Source organism: Rhipicephalus microplus, chromosome 7 (assembly GCF_043290135.1).
Source record: "Rhipicephalus microplus isolate Deutch F79 chromosome 7, USDA_Rmic, whole genome shotgun sequence".
In the NCBI taxonomy this organism is placed as follows: Eukaryota; Metazoa; Arthropoda; class Arachnida; order Ixodida; family Ixodidae; genus Rhipicephalus; species Rhipicephalus microplus.
This window is the reverse complement of record NC_134706.1, coordinates 163,590,644-163,617,836: the sequence shown is the minus strand read 5'-3', so window position 1 is coordinate 163,617,836 and position 27,193 is coordinate 163,590,644. Positions and strand designations below refer to the sequence as shown.

At 43.8% G+C, this 27,193-nt stretch overlaps 1 protein-coding gene across 1 annotated transcript in view; it reads right to left on the bottom strand.

Moving 5' to 3' along the window:
• Positions 1 to 3,723: 3,723 nt before the first annotated feature.
• LOC142767697 (uncharacterized) overlaps positions 3,724 to 27,193 on the bottom strand; it is a 311,889-nt gene continuing 288,419 nt past the window's right edge. The window contains exon 13 of the mRNA XM_075869890.1: positions 3,724 to 4,014. Within this exon, the coding sequence (XP_075726005.1) occupies positions 3,805 to 4,014 (210 nt within the window). The 3' untranslated portion in view covers positions 3,724 to 3,804. The remainder of the gene's footprint in view (positions 4,015 to 27,193) is intronic.

Genomic DNA, 27,193 nt, shown 5'->3' with positions numbered 1-27,193 from the left:
CAGCCCACTTCATTTTTCTTTCTTGATTCCATGGAAATCGATGCCTGCGTTTTCCTTTCACGCTAGAGTTGGAGCAGCCAACGATTGAAAGGTCAAATCTGGCAATTTTTCGACCATGTCAAGATAATGGGGTCTTTATGCTCCTGAGGCACTCTTGTCATGAGCCATGTAGCTGAAATGCCCAGAAAATTTAAAAATAATCTTTTGATAAGTAAAGGTTTAAAAGTGGAACCAAAAACCGACCGGGCGCCCTGTCTGCGTATGACGTGAAATTTGGTAAGAACCGGAGGCCGTATTCTGGTTCTGCCGGTGCGTAGTATGAAAAATGTGAAAGCCAGACCAGCGAAGCGCCAGCCCAACAACACAGAGGAAGAAGAAAGCTTTTTCGTGCTATACCCGTGCCATACACCACCGCTGTCGCCTTGTTGCCAGCCCAATAAACGCTGGAGCCACCAAAGTAGCGATGCCATCGGCTGCGTCACTCCGGTTGACATGCCGAACAAGACGTCACACAGACAGTGTTTCCAATACTTCTGGCAAGCGAGGTGAGCTTTCCGATGCAATCTTTAAAATTCATTTGCAAACAATCAACACATCACTAAAGCCAGACATTGGGCATAAATGACGGTAATGTGCAAAGCAACGTACCCAGCGAATTTCATTCTGATCCATTGACGTCGAAAAATCGCCGGAGTTGACCTTGAACAACCGACCATGGTTTATGAGGACGAGCATGAAAGGGCGACCGCGCGCGCGAATCCCGAATAATCTGAGGCTTGCGGTGGAGCGGTTCGCCATGGTCTACTCTTTTCGAACCGGAAGCCGGCTGCAGACGATGTATTCCACTATCCCTCGCTCTTTTACTGTTCACCCAATAAAAGGCGAGGCCCTGTCTTATCACTTTAATCAACATTTATTCAACGCTGCCATACCTGCTGCCTACCCCACCTGCACTGCAAAACGGGAAAAATGAACTCCGGTATTATTACTGATAGCTTTTATTTTCAATCTACTGTTAATCACGAAGTTGGTGCTTACATTTCAATCCTTGAAAATTACTAAAACGTTAGACATGAACAATCTGCAACTCGGTCCGATTAAGCATTTTATGCCTTCTTTTCACTTGCACTTGCTCAATTTACCAATTGAATCAAGTGTATTTGCCCAAACATTGAAATATGCTAGAGTTTCGGCAATATTAAAAGCAGGTAGCACTTATAACTCCAGCAACTAGAGGCCAACTTTGGTGTCACCTGCGTTTTCTAAGGGATTAGAAAACATTATGCACTATCATGTGGTCGATTTCTCACATCAACTTGGTGTCCTAACTAACGCGCAGCAGGTATTTAGGAAACACAGATCAACAAAAACAGCCCTTCTGTCAATTAAGGAAAGGATAACAAAGAGCATAGAAAGGAACGCATATACGATTGCGTTGGAGGAGGAGGAAGATTGAAGAGGAAGGACAGGAATGTTATTCATAGATTTTAGTAAGGCATTCGAAAGCCTAAGTCTTACCACTTTATTAAACAAACTAGAATGATACCGAGCGTGTGTGTCTGCTTATCATTGTTTAATTCTTATTTAAGTTACAGATACCAGAGTTTTTATGTGAATGGTCACACGTCAGCTTCCATTATACAAAAAAACTAGGCGTGCCTCAAGGAAGCGTTTTAGGAATGCTTTTATTTATTATCTACAATAACAATTTCGTGACTATTCATAATAATGGTAAATTTATCGTATACGCATTTTGACAGGACTGTCATATTATCTGAGAATGACGAGCGTAACTTGACAACTGATTGTAATGAATTGCTGAGAAGTTATCTGTCTCGTCTAAAGTAAATCCACTTCGCACCAACGCGACAAAAACTAGTGTAAATAGTTTTTGCCCCCAAAATAAACTGCTTCAGATAAGTAGTACATTTGCTATGTAGGTCAAAAAATTGAAATTGTCGACATGCACAAAATGCTTGGCGTCCACTTTTCTTCCGAGCTCACTTGGGAAATGCATGTGGACTAACTATGTGAAAAGCTCCCCTCTGTGACAGGCATCTTATCACGGTTGCGTAGGTTGCTGCCTACAAACGCCAAATTACATATTTACACTGTGTTTTTCCATGTGCAATAAAATATTGCGTCTTAGTATAAACCACAAATTCTGTAACTAACATATGAAATTTGATATTACAGAAATATATTCGCTATATTGACAGCAAACTATTATTCTACAACTAAAGAAGCATTTCCGAAATACAACGTTATTAGATTCGACAACCTTTAAACTCTCCGTTTGTTATATACTGCGTGATATGCTCCTGAATTCTTCAAAAACCACATAAAACAGTTGGCATCGTTAAAGCGTCGTAGTGTAATTGGTAGCATTAGAAACCCTGAAACATGGTTAGTTGCAAATTTTAGGACGCAATATAATCACCAATCGTTAATATAGAATCTGCTGCGTTCTTCAAATAAATATGAAGTAATTCAGATACTTAGTAAAAATAGACGCATTTATATTTCGTTTACTCGTAATGTCACATAGTGTGACATTTTGTGCAATTGCATTTTGTGTAGATGATGTCGTTTTTGAACATAGTTATTCTAATGACGTACTGTTGTTGCTGCGTTACGTGTTATATACCCAGTGTTTGATTTTGTTTAAAATAACTAGTATTGCCATATTAATACGGTCTTATTATTCTGTATCGTTACCATTTGTGTTGATTGCTTATGCTATAGCGGCATTTATTGTATGTAACATTTAATTTCGTTCATTTGTATTTTTGTGCACATATATTTGTTTTATTTTTTTGGCTCTTTTGTGCAATTCTAGCGCCGGAAATACATGTAACCTGATGTGTACGTACTCAAGATATCCCATTTCCATTGCTTTAGTTGTTGCTTTGTCGCCACTGCAGTGGACTTCTTGTTGTTACTGCCCGTATAGCATACTCTGGTCATTGGGTCTTGTCAAGCTACTTATGTAGCCTTAAGCCAATAGAATTATTGGGTGTGTATATATATATATATATATATATATATATATATATATATATATATATATATATATATATATATATATATATATATATATATATATATATATATATATATATATATATATACTGGAAAAAGAAATTGATTGGAGTTGAACCTAGGAAATACAGGAAGACACGATGGCGACACAGAGCGTGAACTACGAACGAGCAGTTTGCGAATTTCAATGAGCAGTTGCAAGTTTGCACTCTGTGTGTCATCGTCTTTTCCTTTAGTGCTGGCCTTGATTGTGCAATTAAGAACTTATATTCTGCTCATGCACAGCATCGGAACCACAGTAATTTAGTCATGGACGTGAGCTTTCTGGACTGTCTAAAATTTGCGATTGTTTGAGATGGTTGAAAAAACTGGTTTTGAAGTAAAGGTGGATGATAGATAACGCAAATTAGCAATATGGGAGAGCGAAATATTGATCTTCTAATTTAAGAAAACACTAGGAGCCGTTTCACGTAGACAGCGATAAAAGTGAAGTCAAACCTTAAGAACGCACAGAAAACGGGGATATTCTTCAAACACGAAAAAGGTACACGTTCTAAATTTTGCTCGTGGCTTTGAAAACTTTTTTTCTTTTTGCTTTGTAATATGACCCTCTCCTTCTATAATGTTATACGTGCTGTACATGTTATCATTATTAAATATAAAACACAAGGAAGCACGAGATCATGAGCAGTGCGTATGTTTATGAGCATTGCTCAGCAAATGGCCGGCAGCGTGCAGCCAACAGGCCAAATGAAGGCGCCCCTACTCTCCGAAGGTCCTGCAGGCCTTCTCGTCAAAAGCATCGCCACCGCTGCTCCTAAAGTAGTCCACCACCATCTTCAGTCGCTGCAAGCGGCTGTGTCGGCCGTACGTGTTCAGAGACACACACGTGTTGTCGTAGTCGTCATAGTCGATGTCGAATGCGGCGATGCCGAATTTTCCTTGTGGATTATCGGCTTTTGCAGCGCAGAGCTGCACAGGAAAAAAAAGAAAAAGTAATGATCAATTTTCCGAAAAAATAATTTTCTATATTGCTACGTTCCAGTGGATGGCGATGAATAAAACAAAGCAGGCAATAAAAATTGGCATATTCACCATCTGAGAAGACCCTTTTTTGCGACTTCATCTTAGCCTGTTGCACACAACATGATGCTGCAAATAATTAGCAGATATAGATCGTTGCAGCTGTGAAATTTATTATTTACATCTGTAATTTACTGCTAGTGCAAGTACAGTGATTGCGTTATGCATATTTAGCAATGGTGCAAGCAGGTTACGAATAGCGACCAAATTTTTTCTCTAAGTATAATCATGCCATTGAACGACGGCCTTCGATTGCAGCTGCAATTACACAAATGCCATGGCCAATGCCATGTCCGAAATCGCTGACCTGAGGTCGAGCTTTTCGCACGCACAGTGTATGCATCATATTTTGCGCTGTGTTTAAAGAATTTCCGTAAAGAAAACCATATCAAAACACAAAAACAGATAACAAGCAGTGCAAATGTTTTATTTGAGCTAGTTGATTTTAACTTAAGAGCCAACTCAAGCAATCTTTACAGATCAGTGGATCGCAGTGAAGTTTACTGGGTACACTCCTTTGCACATTATGGTCATTCATACCAAATTACAGGCTTGAGAAATTCTCTGAATGTTCGCACAGGAATTTTGAAGATTTAGTTGAAATGGCTCGCCTGGGCTGCAAGAATTATGGGTAACACTCTCTGCGTCATCACATTTGGAATGTCAACAGGAGTTGGAGCCAACGGCATTGCTAACTTTGGCCGCGGCAGCGTTTACTGTTTAGTGTTTTGCCGGCGCTTCGCTGGTTTGGCGCGTTATTTTCTGTTCCCCGAGGACGGGTGTGCGATAGGGGGTAGTTGGTGTTGCGTTGTGGGCTACACAAACCACTCACACAAGATGCAGAGTGCTTGCTTTGGGGTGTGGCGGTGTGGGCTAGCGCTCGTCTTCTTCTTGTCTTTTTGTCGACGTTCTGTTCTCGTGCTCTAATAATCGTCATGATAAATGAACTCCTTAAATGTGGTATTGATTTAAAAACTACTCGAAACCATGCAATCAAAGCGTTTTTGACACCAAAGAATAATGTATTTTTTTTTTCAAAGGTGACCGCTTCTGTTTGATACATTTCTAAATGTTTACTCTTTTTTCTTCTCTCTTATACGTCTAAAAAATTGTGTAGAGCAAGCTCATAAGGTTGTCATGATTTCGGAAGGATTAATCATTGTATAAATGCTGTATTACACAGTATTTGTTATAACCATGATATTATTTTTTGACATAGGTGTCCGTGTTTAATTTCATAAAAACTGCATATGTGCAATCTAGCTGTATGATTCGGTGATACAGGCTGAGTCATTTATGTTTTTCTTGAAGCCTCAACGTAATTTCCGAAGTCGCGAGTGAGGGTTTCCGCCCGCGCAAGGCATCGTCTCGGGTCATGTTAGCCGAAACAGGGTGCACACGAAGGGAGTATCTCCAAACTTCGGGAATCCGTGCGCGCTCTTCTCTGCGTATTGAGTGAGTGATGTGAAGTCAGGCAAGGAGGCGCCGACCCGACAGGCTATTAGAGATCCGAGTATATTGACTTGTCAAGTGCACCTCTCGTAATTCCTTAAAGGTGTTCACTATAACAAGGCCTGGAAGGCGTTGGTCAGAGGTGTTAACCGGAAGGTGGAGGACATGCTTGGAGATTTTGAAGAAAGGGACTTCTAGTGTATTCTCGTCGGCTTTGCGAACGTGGAGATATGTAGCCAAATACTACGAATGCGTAAACCAGCTGTGAGGCACCTTTGCATCATAACCCCCCGCGCTTATTGAAAATCCGGTGGACCATGCGGCCACCCGGTCTTCCAACTTACCCAAACTGGGCAGTGTCGTTCCTGCTCTGTGGGTTTTGTGTATGCAGAGCCCCATTATTCTGATTTCGTCGCGTTCGGGTATTGCACTGCTCTGAAGAGAGAGGTCGATTTTCGTGGTACACTTAGGTGATACGCTTATGTGCACAAATTACGATTAGGACGGGGAGCACTGAAGACTACAGTGACGGGCGTGGTCGTCAACGATGCCCGCCACTTCCTGCAGGTTGACCTCTATGCCTCATGCCCAGCCGTGTGATGTCCGTATGGTGATCTCGTCACCATACATTGGGTGCTGTGCGCCTTTGACTTTCACCATCTGAGCGGGAAGTCCTAACAGGAAGCCTTCCCCCCTCCCTCCTCTTTTGAATTTACATCAACGACTTGCCATGTAACATCACCTCTACTACTAAACTATTCGCCGACGATTGCGTGTTGTATCACCCTGTAAATAATGCCTCACATTCTTCCGTTTTACAGTCAAATCTTAACACTATACAGCATTGGCGTGAGGATTGGTTAATGTCGCTAAATGTTAACAAAACTTTACGAATGAATTTTCATCGTCGTAATAACTACATCACTAACACTTACTTTCTGAACAACTCCCCCATAGCCGCTACCAACACTACCAAATAGGTGTTAATATTGTTACGTGAAGGTACACGCGATACTAGGCGTTTCAAGATATATTTACAACATGCCAACGCGCAAGCCAAGATGGAGAACAAGAGCTGAAGATCTTGATCCTACTTACCCTGGCGCATACCCATAAGAGAGCCCTACACGAAAATCATGTCGTCTTTCTCCGCGCCTATCTAACCGCTTTTGTGGGACATTGTCTCATAACATAACCCCCGGGTGCTGAAGCACCGTTTCGGTGCTTTCTATGACGTTTCATAGTGGTAACGCTTAAGACACATGAACAATGTCTGTAGACAGTGAAGGGGAGGAGGAGGAAGACTCGAATGGGGCTATATTGTAGGTCACATCTGTCACCTGGCGCAAGACGCGGTAGGATACCGAGTAGCGGGAAAGCAGTTCTTCAGAAAGTCCAACGCGCCTGGTTGGAGTTCACAATAGCACAAGAGAACCCGGAGTAAAGGAAACTTGGCGATGATGGGAGTTGTAACGGTGCCGCTGCTGATCTTGCGTTGCTAAGAGGCGCTGACGGGCAACTTCTCGTGCTTTTTGAGCTCTGGTGATAGCATCGCGAGCGTGTTCGGTCGTCGAGTCGACGGCTGTCTGAAAGATGGTGTCAAACGGTAAAGTTGGATCACGGCCAAACACGAGATAGAAAGGTGAAAATCCAGCTTCATTGTGGCGTGAGGAATTATAGGCGAACGTAACGAAGGGCAATGCAACGTCCCAGTCCTGGTGGTCGGACAATACGTACATGGCGAGCATATCGGTCAAAGTCCGGTTGAAACACTCAGTCAGTCCGTTAGTTTGCGGGTGGTAGGCTGTCGTAAATTTATGTTTTGTCTCGCAGGAGCGAAGCAGGTCATCGATTACTCGGGAAAGGAAATAGCGCCCACGATCTGTGAGGAATTGGCGTGGTGCGCCATGATGAAGTATGACGTCGTGCCGAAGAAATTCGGCAACGTCTGCGGCACAGCTGGTTGGTAGAGCCCGTGCGATGGCGTACTGAGTTGTGTGATCCGTTGCTACAGCTATCCACTTATTCCCAGAAGTGGACGCAAAGAAAGGGCCTAAGAGGTTGGACCAAGTCGAAAGAACGGATCAAAGGGAACGTCAAGTGGTTGGAGGAACCCAGTAGGGCTCACCGAAGGTTTTTTTCGGCGTTGACACTGGTTGCATGAGGCGACGTAGCTGCGGATCGAGCGATAAAAACTGGGCCAGTAAAATCGACGCTTGTACACGGTCATACCTCCGAGACAGTCATAGGTGACTGGCAGTGGGAGCGTCGTGGAGCTGACCGATCACGCTCGCACGCAAGTGAGAAGGTACCACAAGGAGCAGATCGTGTTCATCAGGGTGGACGTTGTAATGGTACAATGTACCATCGTTGAGCACGAACAATTGAGTAGACGGATCGGGTACTGCAGAATGAATTTTCTCGATGATGTTACGTAAGACAGGATCTTGGCGGTGTTCCTCCCGGATGTTGCTTAAAGCGGACAAAGATAAAACACATGGCGCTTCATTGAACGCCTCAGGTGGGTCCACTGGATTCCGAGATAAGCAGTCAGCGTCATAGTGCAAGCGGCCAGATTTGTAGGACACCGAGTAGTTATACTCTTGGAGTCGTAATGCCCATCGACCAAGGTGCCCAGTGGGGTCCTTCAAGGATGCTAGCCAGCAAAGTGCGTGGTGGTCGGTTGTGACGGTGAAACGTCGACCGTGTAAATAGGGCCGAAATTTTGCTACTGCCCAAACGAGAGCAAGACATTCCCTTTCGGTGATTAAGTAGTTCTTTTCCGCCTGTGAGAGGAGACGGCTGGCATAGGCGATAACGTGGGCGCAGTCGCTTTGATGCTGCACGAAAACAGCAACAATTCCGTGGCCACTGGCATCGGTGCGGACTTCTGTAGGGGCGGCGTTGTCAAAATGGGCCAGAACAGGTGGTTCTGTTAGCAATGCAACAAGTGTAGAGAACGCCGTAGCCTGTGCAGTACCCCATGTGAATGAGACATCTTTTCTCAGTAAGTTTGTGAGAGGACGGGCTACTTCCGCATAGTTGTTCACAAAACGTCGAAAGTACGAGCATAGACCGAGAAAGCTGCGGACTTCCTTGGTGCAGGTCGGAATGGAAAACTTCCACACGGCTCGCACTTTATTGGGCTCAGGGCGTACACCAGAGGAGTAGATAGGGTGGCCCAACATGGTTAGTTGCTGGCGTCCGAAGTGGCACTTTGACGAGTTCAGTTGGAGGCCGGCATTGCGAAAAACAGCCAGTATTCAGGATAAGCGGTCGAGGTGCGTATCAAATGTCGGAGAAAAGACGACAACGTCGTCAAGGTAACATACAGAAATTGACCATTTGAACCCACGCAAAAGAGAGTCTATCATCCGCTCGAAGGTGGCTGGAGCCTTGCATAAACTAAAGGGCATGACTTTAAACTGGTAAAGACCATCGGGCGTGACAAAAGCGGACTTTTCGTGGTACATGTCGTCGACAGAAGTTTTCCAGTACCCTGATCTCAGATAAATGGACGAAAGATACTTAGCGCCGTGAAGACAATCCAGGGCGTCGTCTATGCGCGGTAGCGATTAGATGTCTTTTTTGTAATCTTGTTAGATGTCGGTAGTCAACACAGAATCGCCAAGTGTTGCCCTTCTTTTTGACAAGAACTACAGGGGAAGCCCATGGACTACATGATGGCTCAATTATGTCTCTGGCAAGCATTTTGTCGACTTCTGCTTGAATTACGTCACGCTCGTTTGGAGATATGCGGTGTGGCCGCCGATGGACAGGGGAGGCATCACCGGTGTCAATGCGGTGCTTTAAAGCAGTGGTTTGACCAAGCGGACGATCACAAAAGCCAAATACGTCCCAGAATGACTCATAGACGTAAAGGAGTGCGTCAGCTTGATGCGCTAAAGGGTCTGGCGCGATCATTTTTTAACGTCAGCAGACGGGCTTGCTTGCGAAGATTGAGCATGCGTGTAGCCACAGTGTCCAGCATCGTTCGAAGGTAGAGCGGAGATGACGCATTCGTCAGAGGGAGTCAGCATGGCGAGGGTAATTCCACGCGGGAGCACTTGTGGACACAGAGCAAAGTTGAGCACCGGAATGAAGGCGCGGTTTGCACGTAACTGAATAACAGTGTGTGGTAAGGTAACACAGTGAGTCAAAAGAATGGATGTAATGGGCGTGAGCACATAGTCGCCATCGGATACAGGTGGTGAGGGCATTACGGTTATGCAGGTCACAGTTTTCGGTGACAAAAGGACATGCTCAGCAGAGCACATACGAGCTTGGGGTGGACTGGGCGGATCAATCGGACACGGTAGGTCAAGTTGCACAGTACCAGCTGAACAGTCGATTAGGGCTGAATGAGTGTACAAAAAATCAAGACCGAGGATCACATCATTGGTGAGGTGAGAGAGAACAGTGAAGAGAACTGAAGTTCGGTGGCCGGCGACAGTGACGCGTGCAGTACAGACGCCAATAACAGAAGCCGTACCACCATCATAAACAGGAACACTGCGTGAAGGGGCTGGAGTAAGGGCTTCAAGCGGTTACGAATGTGCAAGCTCATCACAGAATTATGGGCGTCAGTGGCCACCAAGGCTTTAACAGATAAACCGTCCACTTCGACGTTGATCAGGTTCTGATTGGTCGGCAGCGTCAACAGAGGAATTGGAGAGCAAGTCGTATAAGCAGCGTCACCTCCAGGAGCTGCAGCCATTACTTTTCCGAGAAAGACCGCCGGGCTGAGGATGGGGACGGGGAACGGGTTGGCGGTGGAGACCGGGAAAATCTCCGTTGAGGTGAAGGTGAGCGACTGTACTGGGCAGTGGTTATTAGGGCGTCGAAAAGGAGGAAGACTCGTTATTAAGGCGTCGAAAAGAACACCGAGATCACTGAATTCATGTGCTTACATGAGGGCATGGCATTCAAAGAGTATGGAAATGACACTATGGATGATTTGCGAGATATTCTCAAGAATCCTTACATACACGTAAAATAATAATAATAATAATAATAATAATAATAATAATAATAATAATAATAATAATAATATTTGTATTCGTCTCATAGTGGGCACATAATCATTATCCTTTGTCATTTCAAATATGTATGCTACTGCATGAAATGGCACTCACAAGCCCCGCCGCGGTGGTCTAGTGGCTAAGGTACTCGGCTGCTGACCCGCAGGTCGCGGGTTCGATTCCCGGCTGCGGCGGCTGCATTTCCGATGGAGGCGGAATTGTTGTAGGCCCGTGTACTCAGATTTGGGTGCACGTTAAAGAACCCCAGGTGGTCAAAATTTCCGGAGCCCTCCACTACGGCGTCTCTCATAATCATATAGTGGTTTTGGGACGTTAAACCCCACAAATCAATCAATCAATCATGGCACTCACAAAATTTTTTATCACTGTTATAAATGTGAAGCATCTTTAGCGAACTTCAGTGACGGAGCGCATTCATCTACCCGTCTCTCCATCTATCCGTCCGTCCGCCGGCCGGCCGGCCCGCCCGCCTGCTTGCCTGTCTGTCTGTCTGTCTGTCTGTCTGTCTAGCCGCCTACGACTTTGAGCTCTCCAGGCCGTTTCGATAATGGTATCGATACCTTAATTGGTATGGCAACCCGTGACTATATGCCGAGTATACCAGACTTCTCACAACATGTAAATCTTGACATTAATGTCATGATGTACATTTCATCGTCTTACTGCTATTGCGGTGGTTTTCTTCACGTTTAAAACTGGTATGGTACGACGTGACTGCATAGCGATTATAAGTGACAGACCCTAACGGCGACATGCATGTCATGTAAGTCATGACTACACGCCACGATCATGGTGCGCTCGCGGTCGTTTCACTAGTTTCACATATACTAAATTTGTTATTGCGGGACGTCAATGGATATAAAAGTGTAGGTGTTGTGCAAACATGATAATCTTGAGATGCGTGTCATAAGAACATGACCACATACGACGCTCATGATGCACACGCGGTTGTTTCGGTAGCTTCACACATACCAAATTTGGTATCACGTGCCGAGAACGGATAACGAAGATGAATTACACGTCCAAACAAGATGCTGATGACATGTGTGTCACGTAAACCATGACTACATAACATGCTCATGACCTGCTCGCAGCCGTTTCGCTAGATTCACATAGACTAAATTTTCTGTTATTTGACGTCTATGAATGACGAGCGTATATTACTCGTGTGAATGTGATAATCATGTCATCCGTGTCATGTAAGAACATGACTACATGTAGCACTTATAGCGTGCTTGTGGCTGTTTCGCTAGCTACACATATACTAAATTTGGTTTTACAGGGCGTGAAAGGATGACGAAAGTATATGACTGGTGCAAACATGATAATCTTGAGAGGTGTGTGTCATGTTAGAACAAGACTACATGCCACGCTAATGATGCGCTCACGGCCATTTTGCTAGCTTCACATATACCAAATAGGGTATTACGTGACGTGATGAGACGACGAAGGTAAATGACAAGTCCAAAGATGATAATCCTGATATGCGTGTAATGTAAAACATGACTACATTCTACGCTCAGTGCACTCGCGGTCGTTGCGCTAGCTTCACATAAACCAAAGTTGGTGTTACGTGACGTCAAGGGATGAAGAAGGTATATGACTCGTGCGAACATTATAATTATGACATGCGTGTCATGTAAGAACTTGACTACATTCCACGCTCATGATGCGCTCGCAGCTGTTTCACTAGCTCCACATATACCAATTTTGCTATTACGTGACGAGAGCGGGCTAGAAAGGTAAATGACACGTCCAAACACAACAATCATGATATTCGTGTCATGTAAGACTTGGCAACATGCTATGCTCGAAGTGCGCTCGTGGTCAATTCGCTAGTGTACAGTATACCAAATTTGGTATTATGGGACGTGAATGGACGAGGAAGGTATATGACTGGTGCAAACATAATATTCATAAGATGCGTGTCATGTAAGAACATGAGTACACGTCATGCTCATCATGCGCTCACGGTCCTTTCACTAGCTTCACATACACCAAACTTATTACGTGACGTGAATGGATGATGTATATGACTGGTGCAAACATGATAATCATGACATGCGTGTCATGTTAAACAAAACTACATGCTACGCTCATAGCGCGCTCATGGCCGTTTCGCTAGCTCTGCATAAGCCGAATTTGTTATCACGTGACACGAATAGACGGCGATGGTAAATGACACGTTCAAACATATGCTAATCATGATATGTGTGTTATCTAAAACATGACTACATGCTAAGCTCAAGGCTTCCTCGCGACCATTTCATTAGCTCCACATATACCAAATTGAGCATCAAGCGACGTGTATAGGCGACGATGATAAATCCGAAAATGATAACCTTGACATACGTGTCTTGTAAAACATGTTTACATGCTATGCACATAGTGGGCTCACGACCGTTTCGCTTGCTCCACATATACCAAATTTGTTATCCCGTGACGTGAAAAGACACCGAAGATGACACGTCCGAAGATACTAATTATGACATGGAAGTCATGTAGGGCTTCATTTACGTGCACCTCGTACCGTTGTGCTAAATTTAAAGTCACATATCAATCTTCCTCATTCATGTATTGCATATTATCGATTGTTACTGTACGTGGGATCTGTCAATTTTTGTTATTGAAAATACTGCTTCGCATTAAAAGCTGTGATAGTACAATATAAACCTTGCTACCTTCACCCTCTGGTGTTCTCGGCCACGTACTCTGGAGGGAGTCGGGAGCACATGCTATGCAATGGCCGCGTTAGTCACGTTGTTACCAGCTTATGTCAGTCGTTCTCTACTCATTTGCAATGTTGTGGGCCACTAGCGCAACAAGCGTTCATTCTGTTGGAAACCCTACACTATGTGATACAGGGAGGGTGCACTGTCAACCTAAACAATGGCTTCGGTGAATGCGTTTCCTGGTAGCTGCTCCTCGATATCTCTCGGAATTTCTGCTTTTTTATCAAATTCACTGCATGGTGTACGAATGATAGCACCTCGCTCGTAAGCAAATGAGTGCTGTCAAAACACGCTTCAAACTCCCTGGCGACCACTATGTGTTTCTCAAACACCCAAGTAGGATTGAACGAATTGCTATAGTGGAAGCTCCAGCAATGTCTTGGTAGCTAAAAAGAAGCCAGCATTTGACCACCAAAAATATCGTGAATGTATTCCTATGTGGTGCTTCCCAGTTCCTAGATTAATAAAGTGGCTTATACTTGTTTGTGTAAACACTACGGTGAATATAAACCAAAAGGCAGTTATTCCCAGTGAAATAACACATAAATACGAACTCGGTGACTTTATTTGCAATGAAGTTTGTCTACAATTTCAGGCGCACTAAGGAGAACTAAAACTAGGCAGGAAGGAGAAGATGGAAACTTGTGATGAGAAAATTTCTAAATCGGATTATTTCGAGGTTCGACACAATTATTCCCGTATACAGATTTTTACATAAAGGGAACTACTAAGACAAAGGCGCTTGTCTATCACTATCGCAACCAGAAATGTCCGCTTTAACTCGTTGGGAGTGCGCCAAAACCACTCCATTACAGAAGAACACAATGCCCATGGTTCTGTACCTTACAGAACAGATAGTAATGCAAAGTAAAGAAGCCTTCATGGGAAGATGGCATACACATTTTTTCGCGGTGATGACTGAAAAATTTGAATTTTCTGCACTACCATTTTAAAACTTGCTTGCAGAGAAGTAAGTCTTCCTTTTCATCATAAATATAATGTGATTTTTTTCATGCTCAGTACCTTTTTCAGTTCCTTTTTCTTTTTGTTTCCTTCAGTAATCCACGATCTGTAATAGTACCGCAGTGTTGTAAGTTACATAATGTCTATGCTGTCTTGTTTGTGCGTACCACCAAAGTAGTTTTGGTGTTACTCGCTGAAGCGCGCTCACCTTGACTGCTGCTACTAGTATTCAATCAACTTCCCCGTTTCAATCACCCATGCCGTCAGTTTTTCACGCCCCTAGAAAGGCGGTGGCCGCAGCCGCCATCCGAAGACAGCCAATCAGATCAGCAGCCGCGGTGATGTTGCTGCCGAGATGCTCTGGACTCGTCAAGTGGTCAGATATGTCGCTCTTTGAATGTGTAGTTGAAAATGTGTTTGGCGAAGTCGCAACGATCGGCACCGATCTGCAGTGAGCAGAAGCTCCAAAGCGTTTTGATAAATTACACACTTTGCGCAAAAAGCCTTAATAAGTCTCTAAATCACCCTTGGAACGTGGTTGAGGAGTTAGTATGTTTGCACAAAATCGCTGAAAGTGTTTCATGGTCCCTGTACTATAACTAGTCGACCGACGAGGCTGGGCTTGGCTTTACCGACCACGCTTACTTCCCACAAGATGCAATTTCCCCCTGACACCGGGACGAACCTAGCACTCACAACAAAACGACTATTTTCTTTTATTTAGAGAGAATGGTCTTCCCGTACGTTCATTTCAAGCTAAGCAGGTGGCAGGTTGCCAAGCTCAGATTTCTGACAACTAGTTCCTACCCACATACGGTGACAATCAGTAGCAGGAACGATACGGCACATGGCCTGCAGGCAACATATTAAAGTCGGTATTGCTGTTTATGCAGGCATTTTCATGGATTATGGGAGCGAAAACTGCGAGCGGCAGATTCTGGCTACCTACTCAAGAGTCTCATCATCAAACTGTGAGTAAGAGGTGGGTGGATCAACCATCATCGCTGTCAACTATCGGCTCAAATTGGTAACGCTTTCATGGATCATGCAGCATCAGTGACGTCATCAACACCTCGCCTAAACAAGGAGCAGCGCAACAGAGGAACCCTGAGAGGGCATGACAGATGGATCTGGCAGGCAACATGTCTAAGTCGGCATTGCTGTTTATGCCGGCATTTTTTTATTATGGGAGCGGCAACTGCGAGCGGCACATTATGGCTATCTTCCCACGAGTCTCATCAGGAAACCATGACCAACAAGAGGGTGTATCAACCATCATCGTGTCAACTAGTGGCACCAAATGGCTGACTTTCGACGGAACTTATCAGGACCCGGTGAGCAACACCTGAATGGCTCGTCTAGCATCAGTGACGTCATCAACACCTCGCCTAGAAAAGGAGCAACCCAACCAAGAAACCCTCAGAGGGCACAGCATATATCGTGCCGGCCACATTTTTTAAGTCAGCATTGCTATTTATGCAGGTATTTTTGTGGATTATGGGAGTAGATGCCAGGGTAGATACAGATTACCAGGGTAGATAACACGAGTAGATACCAGGGTAGATACAGATTATCAAGATAGCTAACATGAAAGTTGTGAACATCTTTTAAAAATGCGAATAATGAATAATGTTTGAAAAGTCGATCTCTACCGGTGAACATCGCTGGGTGAAGAGGCATTTGTACTCGGTAGTGTGTTTGAAAGTGGTTTTTTAGTAGGATGTAATTGACTGCACGGTATCGAAGTATGTAGGACACTAAGGGGTTCACCGCATTTTTCGAGCATTGGTGGATCACCACCGGACAGAAGGTGTGAGTGGGTACTATATATGTGTCCGATATGTAATCGACAGAGTGTTACTTCTGTACAGCTTGTTTGTGACGTTGGTGGCCAGTCACCAATATAAGGCATGATTAAATGTAATTTATTATCTATTTGTCCGTCCCATGTAAGCTGCCAGTAATCCCTCATATTTTTTGTCAAAAAGGGTTTCAAGTTCATTACGGGGACAGCTAGCTACAAATGACTGCGGAGTGTTCGCATGAAGTGATGTTGCGAGCTTATCCGCTAGTACGTTTCCCGCAATTTCACGGTGTCCTGGCACCCAGCATACTTCTAGATGCTGTTTCAATGTGTAAATGGCACAAAGGAGAGAGTATAGCGAAAAAATGACAGGATTTCTTTATTTTCTGATTGTTTTTAAAGTTTTTACGACGCCTAATAAGTCCGTGTATATAACTGCATCACTTATTTCTGATTGTTTAATTTGTTTTGGTGCCGCCAGTATCGCGCAAGCTTCGGCTGTAAAAATGCTTGTGTGAGGGTGGAGAATACCGACATCCAAAAAAGATGGGCCCACCGCTGCTTTGGACATGCCCGCGTGAGTATTTCATGCATCAGTGAAAATTTTCAGGATAGGTATATTTGTGTGCCAATTCGCAGAAGTACATCTGATTGTGTATGGGTGGAGCATGCTTTGTCAGATTCATGAAAGATGTGTCACAATTTATAACCTGCCATTGCCATGGTGGGGTGCATGCAGTAGAAGCCATTGCGCGGTGTTCGAGCATTGGGACGTCCGTGTCCTCAGCTAGTGCTCGCACACGCAGCAAGAAGGGCTGTTTCAATGTGTGTCGGTTTTGAAAGAGCTGGGAGCTGGATGTGTCGTTTACAGCAGGGTATGTGGGGTGGTCGGTCCTTGTGGTTATCTTAAAAAATACGTAAAAGACAGGTACAATCTTTGTATATGTAGTGACCGTTCATCTGAGTTCGCGTAAGGGGTTTCCACGGGGCGTGTACGAAAAGCTCCCGTAGAAAGGCGAATGCTTAGATGGTGGACAGAGTCCAGCATTTTCAATGCCGTTGGTGTTGCGGACCGGTACACTATCGCCCCATACTTTAGACTCGTGCGGATAAGGCTTTTGTAGAGGCCGATTAGACATTTTCTGTCGCTGCCCCAACTTGTGTGGGACATCGCGTTTAAGATGTTCATTGTTTTCATGCATTTTTCCTAATGTACTCAATGTGTGGTATAAACGTGAACTTCGTGTCTAAAATTATGCCTAAAAATTTTTGTTCACTCTTGAGAGCTACGCGCTCACCCTGCAACTCTATATGAGGATCGGGTTAGAGGCCTGTACTTCTAGTAAACAGAACATAGGAGCTCTTTAGGGGATTCAGACTGAAACAGTTTTTATGTGGCCATTTACAGACCTTGTTAACATAGAGCTGAACATGTTATTTGCATGCCGAGAGACTACAGGATTTAAAACCTATCTGTAGATCATCAACGTATGCTCTGTAAATATGTAACGTGGAATGCACGATTACAGGGAGTTCATTTTGACTACAAAGAAAGTACAACTGAGAACACCGCCCTGGGGTACTCCCGTTTCTTACACGAACGGTCATGACAACGCATTGCTCGATTGAGCACAAAATGTACGATTGGACAGATAATTTTCGATTACACTTAGCATATCACTTCGTATACCTAAGTGTGAGTGGTCAGACCTCTCCATATTCCAAAACGCCAGGTTGTATCGTATGCCTTGTCCATGTCAAGGAAGAGAGATAGGACAAATTGATTATAAATGAAAGCTTCGCGTAGTAACGCCTCTAAGCGGATGAGATGGTCCGTGGTGGACCAACCCTCTCAAAATCCGCACTGATATTGGTCGCGGAGTTTGTTTGATTGCAGGAAATATAACATTCGGCAGTTTATCATCTCATCAAGTAATTTATATTGGCAACTAGTCAGAGCAATAGGTCTGCAACTCGATACAAAAGATGAATTCTTGCCCTGTTTAAAAATAGGTATTACTATAGCCTCTTTCCACGCAGAGGGATTCTTTAGAGAAGCCCTCATGGAGTTATACAGACAGAGAAAAGTTTTATGTGTTTTATGACGTAAGTGTTTCAGCATCTGATATCTGAAAGGGTCAGAGCCTGGGGCTGATTTGCTGCAGCAGTTTAGCGCTGCCTATAACTCAGCCAAGTAGAATGGTCTGTGGTATGGTTCAATTTTTCCACATTTACGTTCAGGTTTTTGCCTTTCTACTCTCTCTTTGTACCGTTTGATTGTATTAGAATGGTGTGATGGGTTGGACAAGTGTTCAAAGTATGCTCACAGGGTGTCTGCTTTGTTCTCAAGGCTGTTACACTCTGTGTCTACTAGACGAAGTGAGTGTCTGTCGGCCTCTTATCCTATTCACTTTGTTCCAGACCTTAAGTTCATCTGTATAGAAATTAAGTACTGACAAAATCATCTGCCAGCTTTCCCTTCTTGTCTGTTGGCGCGTCCTTCGCCCTTGAAACTTGTTTGAAAGTTATCAGATTCTCTGCAGTGGGATATTCACGCAGTAGACACCAGGCTTTATGCTGCTCTTTGCGAGCACTCCTGCAGCCGTCGTTCCACCACGAGACACCACGCCTGCAGGGACCACAACTTGTCTGGGGTATACATTTTGAAGCAGTGTCAATAACAAAAGCGGTAAAATACATAGCAACAGAGTCGATTCCTAGAGAGGAAATCTCGGCCCGCGATACAGTACTAAGGCTCTGCTACTTATCCCAATGAGCTCCTTCACCAACCTTTCAAGTTGGAGCCGGAGGTAGAAATTCATTTTCTTTTGGCGTCTTCAGTAATATGGGAAAGTGATCACTCCCGTAGGGGTTTTTAATAACATCTTAATGAAAATCAGGTAAAAGGGTAGGATAAACTATGCTAAGATCAATGCACGAATACGTTTTCTTTGCCAGGGAAAAAATGTTGGTTATTTCTTATTTAAAATGCATACATGTGTTGAAAGAATCAAGTTCTCAATCAAGTGGCCTCGCGCATCACGCCTCGAGTCAACGCACAAAGGGCTGCGGGCATTAAAATCGCCAAAGACGATATATTGTTCAGGTAGTTGATATATAAAGGACTGAAATTCTTGTTTCTGCAGCTGATAATGAGGAGAAATGTACACTGAGCAAATGATAACAAGTTTTCCTAAGACAACAGCACGAATGGCCACTGCTTCGAGAGCCGTTTGTATCTGGAAATCTTGACACGCTATGCATTCGTCTATTATAAAAGCAACGACACCTGATGATGCGACTGCATCATCTCGATATTTGCAGAAGATGATGTGGTGTTTAATGTAATTCGCGTGTTTTGGGTTCAAGTCTGTTTCTTGCACACAGCACTTTTGGCGAGTGTGCGTAAAAGTTCTTGGCCATTGTTGAGCTTTGTAAGCAGTCCTCTGACGTTCCATGGCATAATTTGTGTTTTCATATTGGGTGTAAAGTAGTGCTTTGTGTGCGGATACGGAGCGACTTACCTTACAGAGCCTTTAGGAGGCCCTGTAATGGGTGTTTTTTTTCTTTCTTGGAGTGCTCAAGGGGCTTCTGCCGCTCCTTTGGCGCAGCCTGCGCCGGTAGAATAGTGGTGTCCATCGCCTCTAAACAGGCGCCAGACATTCATGTACGTGGGGTAGGCTTTGTCATGGCGGACGAAGCCTACCCACGTACGTGACTTCGCCCCAACCAGGCCAGAGGTTGAGAGGACCTCTTTAGTTTGTGTGCTGCCCTGCCTGCTGCCAGGGTTCACAGGTGCCTTTGGTGAGGCCGTGTTCAGAGAGGGCGGAGCAGCCAGGGTTGCTTCTCCCATGGGGTCTGCTGGTGGTTGCATCGGCACGCTAGGCGTCGTCCGGTGCTTCGCCAAATACCGTAGTGGCGCTGACCCTCCGTGCACCACTTCGGCGAATGACTTAAGTTGGAAAGTGAGCGTTGCGTGCAGTCAGGCTTCCCCGAAACTGACAATTTCTTGGAATTTAATTGTGAGAATTTCTTTTTCTCTTTTCCAGGCTGGAAATGAGCGAGAATAAGCGGGTTGGTCACCATGACAGTTCGCGCAATGGGCCTCGACCTCATATTTACAGTCACCAGCAGAGTGCCCTGTTGTGGCGTACCTTGCATACATGAGCTGCCCTCGACAGCTTTGGGAAGCATGACCAAATGGTTGGCACTTAAAACAACGCTTCGGCTTTGGTATATATTGTCGGACAAGAAGCATGAGATAGCTTTTAGTGGCTGATTCTGTGAGTGTGTTTGCTTCAAACGTCAGTACAGTGTGTCTTGTGAGGAATTCTGCATTATTTCGGCCGATTTTAAAGCGCTCCACACGTATGACATTCTCGTCTTTCCACCCGTTCAAAAGTGCTTCGTCGGTAAGGTCTACAAGAGCTTCATCTGATACGACACCTTTCACTGTATTCAAAGTCCGGTGAGCGATAAAGGTGAGAGGTTTGTGCCCAAATGCTACAAGGTTGCTTGGTTTCTGATACCGAATTTCGTCTTTGACTTCTATTAGCAAGTAAACACTGGCCATCTTGGTGGCTTTGTGTTCAGCTCTGATGGTATCAGTGAAGCATCTTGAAACTAGAAACGGTGAAAGGTTTGTTGCTTTTTTTCCTGTGGATTCACAATGTATGGCATGGTATTTTGGGAACAAGTCTTGATTATTCATTACACACTGTGATGATGATGATGAGCGGTGTCTTGTAGCGTAAGGACCAAATCAAAAGAGTGAGGCTGCTTCGGTGCGCCCTTTTTCCTGGGCAGAATCACTTAGGAAGAGGTTTGGCGATCCCATGAAAGAAAGTGTTTTTTTCGGCAACGGCGCCTACTACCCACCACGGAGCCCAACTACTGGATGTGGCAAAGCATGTGTACGCGTCTGCGCAACGCCAGCAGTACGCTGTCACTATAACCTAAAATGGTTTATCCTAGGTTGGATAAGCACACAAGGTTAACCCTCGGCCCCAGGAAAAGTAGAAACAACTAGAAGAGAGGATATAACAGGACAAATTGTGGGAGAGAAAAAAATTGAGATGAAGATGAGAGAAGATGAAGACAGTAAAAGGCGACTGCCGGTTTCCCCTGGGTGGGTCAGCCCAGGGGTGCCATCTACGTGAAGCCAGGGCCAAAGGGATGTGTCGCCTCTGCCAGAGGGCCTTAAAGGTCTAATCACTCAGTGTCGCCTCAAACCCCAGGATCCCCTTTTCCCCGGCCACGGCACAAATTGGCTGCCTTTCGACGGAACTTATCAGGACCCAGTGAGCAACGCCTAGATGGCTCGTTCAGAATGAGTGCAGTCATCAACACCTCGCTTAGAAAAGGAGCAGCACAACTAAGGAACCCTCAGAAGGTACGGCATATGACCTGTATGCAGCATGTATAAGTTGGCATTGCCGTTCATGCAGGCATTTTTGTGGATTATGGGAGCGGCAACTGCAAGCGGAACATTATGGCTACCTTCCCTCGACTCTCATCAGGAAACTGTGACCAACAAGTGGGGGATCAATCATCATCGGTGTCAACTAGCGGCACTAATTGGCTGTTGTCTGAGAGAACTTATCAGGAGCCAGTGAGCAGCGCCTGGAGGACTTGTCCAGCATCAGTGCCGTCATCAACGCCCCGCTGAGAAAAGGAGCAGCACAACCAAGGAACCCTCAGAGGGTATGGCACATAGTCTGCAGGCAACATGTCTAGGTCGGCACAGCGGTTTATGCAGGTTCGTTACCTACCAAATACTGCATGTTATCGTAGCGACAATCGATTTTTGGTTGTATTGTCGTGCCCTTACACTTGTGTTGCTTGTGTCACTGATTGCTGTTATACAGTGTTGATGCTTTTAAAGTCTCGTGATGTTGAGGAAATCCCAGGGCCAAAAACAGCTGAGATATTGGAGCAAATCATAGAAAAACAGATAGCATCTGAAACTAAAATTGTTGCTATGAGGGAAGAAATCTCTCTTTTAAGTACTAAAACTGAAAAGTCGACGGACAATCTGAGAGTTATTACAGAAAATAGGGAGAATATTAGCAGTGTGGAAGTGATGGCAACAAGAACGGAAATAATTGATTACTAAAGCAGGAGCAGACGTAATAATCTACTCGTTTTCGACCGACCTGAAGATTCTGGAGAAATTGAGGTAGAGCTGACGGAAACTGCTGATAAACATTTTGATGTAAAATTGGGTGTGAAAGTGAAATGCGTTGACCGAATTCACCGGCTCGACAAGCGAAACCTAAGAGCTAAAGACCGGTCATCAAAGATTTTTACGACTACCGCGAAAAGGAACACATGCTAATAAACTGTAGAAAGTTGAAGAGGACTACAATTAGTGTCAGCAATAATTGCGTGAAGAAAACTGTTTACGCTAGGAAAATGTTGTGGCAAAGCTGCGAAACCGAAAGGGCAAAGGGAGCAAAAGTGAAGTTGATTCATGACAAGTGGAAAGTGAACGCTGAGCTTTATCAGTGAGATCGGAAACGAAACGTTCGTTGTCGATTCAAGCAACAAAAAAGATGAAAAGAAATTTGACCACGACTCTGCAACTTCCGCTCATCGTAGCTCGAGTGTGCCAGAATCTATCGATGCGGGTGTCATAAAATCATCTGGTACGGCGTGCTCATAACTAAGAACTTTTTACTGAATTCCTGAAGTATTGTGAATAAAGCATTCGATTTAGAATTCTTGTCGATTACATTCAGCCCCCATGTTGCTTAACTTATATGTGGGGTTAAACGTCCCAAAATCCCCATATGATTATGATAGACGCCGTAGTGGAGGGCTCCGGAAATTGCAACCACCTGTAGTTCTTTAACCTTCACCCAAATTTGAGCTCACGGGCCTCAGAATTTTCGCCTCCATCAAAAATGCAGCCGCCGCAGCCATCGCAGTTGCCACAGCCGCGATTCGATCCTGCGACCTGCTAACCCGCAGGTCGCGGCATCGAGTACCTTAGTCCCTATACCACCACGGTGGGGTAGCCCCTATGTTGTAGTCTCAACAGCGACATGGTGGAATAATGCTATAATGTATAGCCATATTCTCCCACCAGAATACGGGATTTTCCGATGGGAGAGGGACACGCGGAGTGGTGGTGTGGTGCTGATAATTCAAAATAACATAGCGGCATGAACAGTATATTGCCACTTGCCAAAAACAGTGTGGTGCAAGGTGAATTACGCTAATTATACGCCTCTCATTGGAGCCGTGTACTGACCACCCGGAAGTTCACCCGAGGTTTTAGAAGAAACAAATATGTTTCTGTGCGATCATGTAAATGAAAACACAAGACCGATGATGGTTGGTGACTTTAATTTACCACATGTAAATTGCACAAGCTTTTCAATTGGTCATGTGGAAACCCGTACTGCTGATGGGTTATTAGAGTTGATATTTTCTTATAACCTCACAGAAATAGTAAAAGATTGCAGACAAATTACGACCATGTCACAGGCGTTGTCGGATTTCGTTTTCATATCAAGTGAAGTGACTGATTATGTTGTATCAGTTGAAGACGGCATATAAGATCCCAAAATGGTTGTGGTTGATGCGTTTCTTGTTACCGGCTTTCAAGCGAAGCGTCATGTGTATGCATGTATCAAAAATAACGGTCGTGCTGATGATACGACCTTCCTAGGCTTTTAGAAATTTCGCTTGGCGAGTTTGAGAACGAATTAAAGCACAATCCATTGGAGAGCTCTGGAATTGTTTTAAAAAAATTATTAGGTACTGCTCAGATAGCTTCACACCAAATCGCGGTAAAAACAAAACAAAAACTTCACGGATAAGTAGTAAACGATTTCAAATGAAGCGTAAACTAAAACGTTGTGCAGGATTGATGAGACCTCGACTGACACACCATGTGCAAAAAAAAAAACCTTGAATGTAGAGAATGCACAATTCAAGGAACATTCTTTTATTAACACACGCAGTGACTTTCTAAAGAATTCGCCTCGTAAGCTTTGGTTGTTTTCTGAAAGCGACTGATCTAATGGATGGTATAGTAGATGAAAAAAAAGTGATCACAGAAAAGCCAGGCATAGCTGAAAGACTAAATAAATCTTTCCAATTTATTTTCTGTAAGAACCATGGGGGCAACAAGCAATACGTATCGGGTACTGAAGGGACAGTTCAGGAAGATGGCATAGATATTACCCAAGAAGGCACCTTGAATCAACTTCTTCTTTTAAATATAAAAAAGTCATGTGGACCTGATAGTACAACGAATCAATTTTTGTGACGGTCTGCAGAGTAGCTGTCGTTCTACTTAGAAATAATTTCTAAAAGCTCAATAAATGGTCATACATTACCTCAAGACTGGAATAGAGCAATTGTGATACCAATTTTTAAATATGGTGATAGGACAACCCTGAACAATTGCAGGCCTGTCTCACTTACTTCGCTGTGTTGCAAATTATTTGAACATAAAGTGGCAAAAATAATTCGACACTCTTTTGAACCTAATGAATTATTTTGCCCCTTTCAGCATGGATTTCGCAGTGGCCTTTTAACTGTCACACAATTGAGCAAAACTATTCATGACTTGTGTATTGCTATAGATGCCTGCATGTAAATAGATGTTACATGCATAATGTTTTGAAAGGCGTTCGACAGAGTTTCACACCGTAAAATCTATCCAAGCTTCGCAATGTCGGTATTAGTGACAATCATCTCAATTGCATCAGTGCTCATCTGAGCAATCGACAACAAAGAGTTAGAGTGGGAAATGCTATTTCGTGAAATTGGGAAGTATATTCGGGAGTGCCTCAAGAGTCTGTATTGGGGCCCCTGCTTTTCCTGTTTTACATTAAGGATATTCCGTAGTTGTCCTACCACCAGTAACAAATTAAGCTATTCGCAGTTGAATGCCTAATATATTGTCCGGTATTATGCAGAGTTCAACCTAAAATCAATCAGTGCTTACAAACCTCAAACATACCGTGTTCTAATTGTGTATGAAAATTAACATGAAGGAATCCACTTACCCACACATTGCAAAAAAGAAAGAAGTGATTTCGTTTGCGTATACCATAGGGGATAAAATGCTGGTGAAAGTATGTTATTTCTATACTTTGGCGTAACTATAACAGCAAAAATGAACTGGCGTACTCATATCATAAACATTTGTGAGTCAGCATATCAAAATTTGTGCTTTCTACGAAGGAAATCGGGCCGAACCACAAAAGATGACAAGCTGCTTGCCTACAAAACGTATGTTGGTCCGTCGTTGGAATAGTACGCCAGCACTGTGTGGAGTCCACATAAAAAATTTCTCAAGAATAAACTGGAATGCATTCAGGGAATGCCAGCTCACTTTAACTGCTCGAAATATCAAAAAAGGGATTCTGCAACTAGATTATTAAAAGTATGCAAATTATACACGCTTGAATTAAGAAGGTGGAAAGAGAGACTGACAATGCCTTTTCAGATTTCACATGCAGGGGTGAAAATAAACAAATTGGACTATTTGACATGCTCCTAAATGTTTACAAGAACGGCACGCAGTTTATTCATAAACCAGTACACGTTCGAACAGATGTACTTCAATTTTTCTTCTTTCTTGATGCTAATAAAGTATGAATAAATTACCGATTGATGTGGTGCAAAAAAAGTACTTGGAGTGAGTTTAAGGTTGCTCTTGACAGGCATTTTTTAAAAATGTACAGATTATTAGTCTTCATGTATTTGTTTCCTTACAAATGTTTCATACTTTATAAATAATTTGTTGCAAATGGTATGAGTGAATCATGTATCTGTGTGTTTCATAAAAGATGCTATATGCTACAGAATTTATCTTACAAGTGCTCCATATATAATATGTAATCTTGTGCAACTCAATACTTCACGCTCCCTGTATGGACCCTCCAGTGAGGGTTAACAGTTATCACTAAATAAATTAATAATTATGTCCGGACATTTACCCGAATAGCTCTTGAGCAGGCTGTGGCGCGTCTGCTATGCTTTGGCTCCTATTCTTTGGGAGTCCGGGTCAATGGGCATGAAGTTCTGCAAGGAAGACTTGGATGCACTATTAAGAAGCCTTATGTTTCCAGGCCGAATCCTGCCTGATCGGCGTGCTCGTGATTGGGCCAGAAGGCTAGACTTGTTGGTCCCGTCATATAAAATTAGTTAGGTTCGCGTTATCCCATGTTTTGCTGGACCCTATTATTGCTCATTGACTTGCTCACACTCGCCACGTGCGCAAAGATAGGCTTCATTTTTCAAGACTCTCCATACTGGTGGAGGTAGTGCTTATTAGAAAGAAGATACCGCATTTACTTGGTCGTAATGACACCACAGTAACGCGAGTGGTCACTCATAAGAGGCACTTTTACATCGAATGCTAATTCTTTCAAACACTGCAGGCAGAATAAAAATTCTTGTGAATCTAAGCTCGATGGTCTACACTACGATATATCACTCAATTGCAACATACTATAAGTAGCGCTACGTTTTTCGACATGTGCGGAATTGTTGGTGAATGCAAAGCAGCTGACAAGAGAGATTTTCGATACAGAAGAGTTTGAGAAGACGTGCTAAGCATGCTGTCAATTGCTCTGACAAAAAAAAATTACTTTCAGAGTGGGACAACGTCGTTTTGAAAGTGGGCACATATTAGGAGCATTGATTTTCTGAGGATTGATATTGGATGGTTGGTTGAATGTTTGATTGATTGATATGTGGCGTTTAACGGCCCAAAACCACCATATTCCTATGAGAGACGCCGTAGTAGAAGGCTAAGAAAATTTTGACTACCTGGGATTCTATAACGTACACCCAAATCTGAGCACAAGGGCCCACAGCATTTTCGCCTCATCAAATTTCGAATTGGTCATTTGGGTGTTATTTGGGAAGCTCAGATACTACAACTACAAATTTGTTCGATTTCGTGTTGTTGGATGTATGTCTGTGGGTTCATTTTTACATCCCCATGTTCCGTATGCCTTCAGTTTTTCAAAATGAAAAGTACTTTGTGATTTTTCCCATGTGAGACTAATGGTGCTTCGAAGTTCCTGAGACACTTTTGTCACGCACTT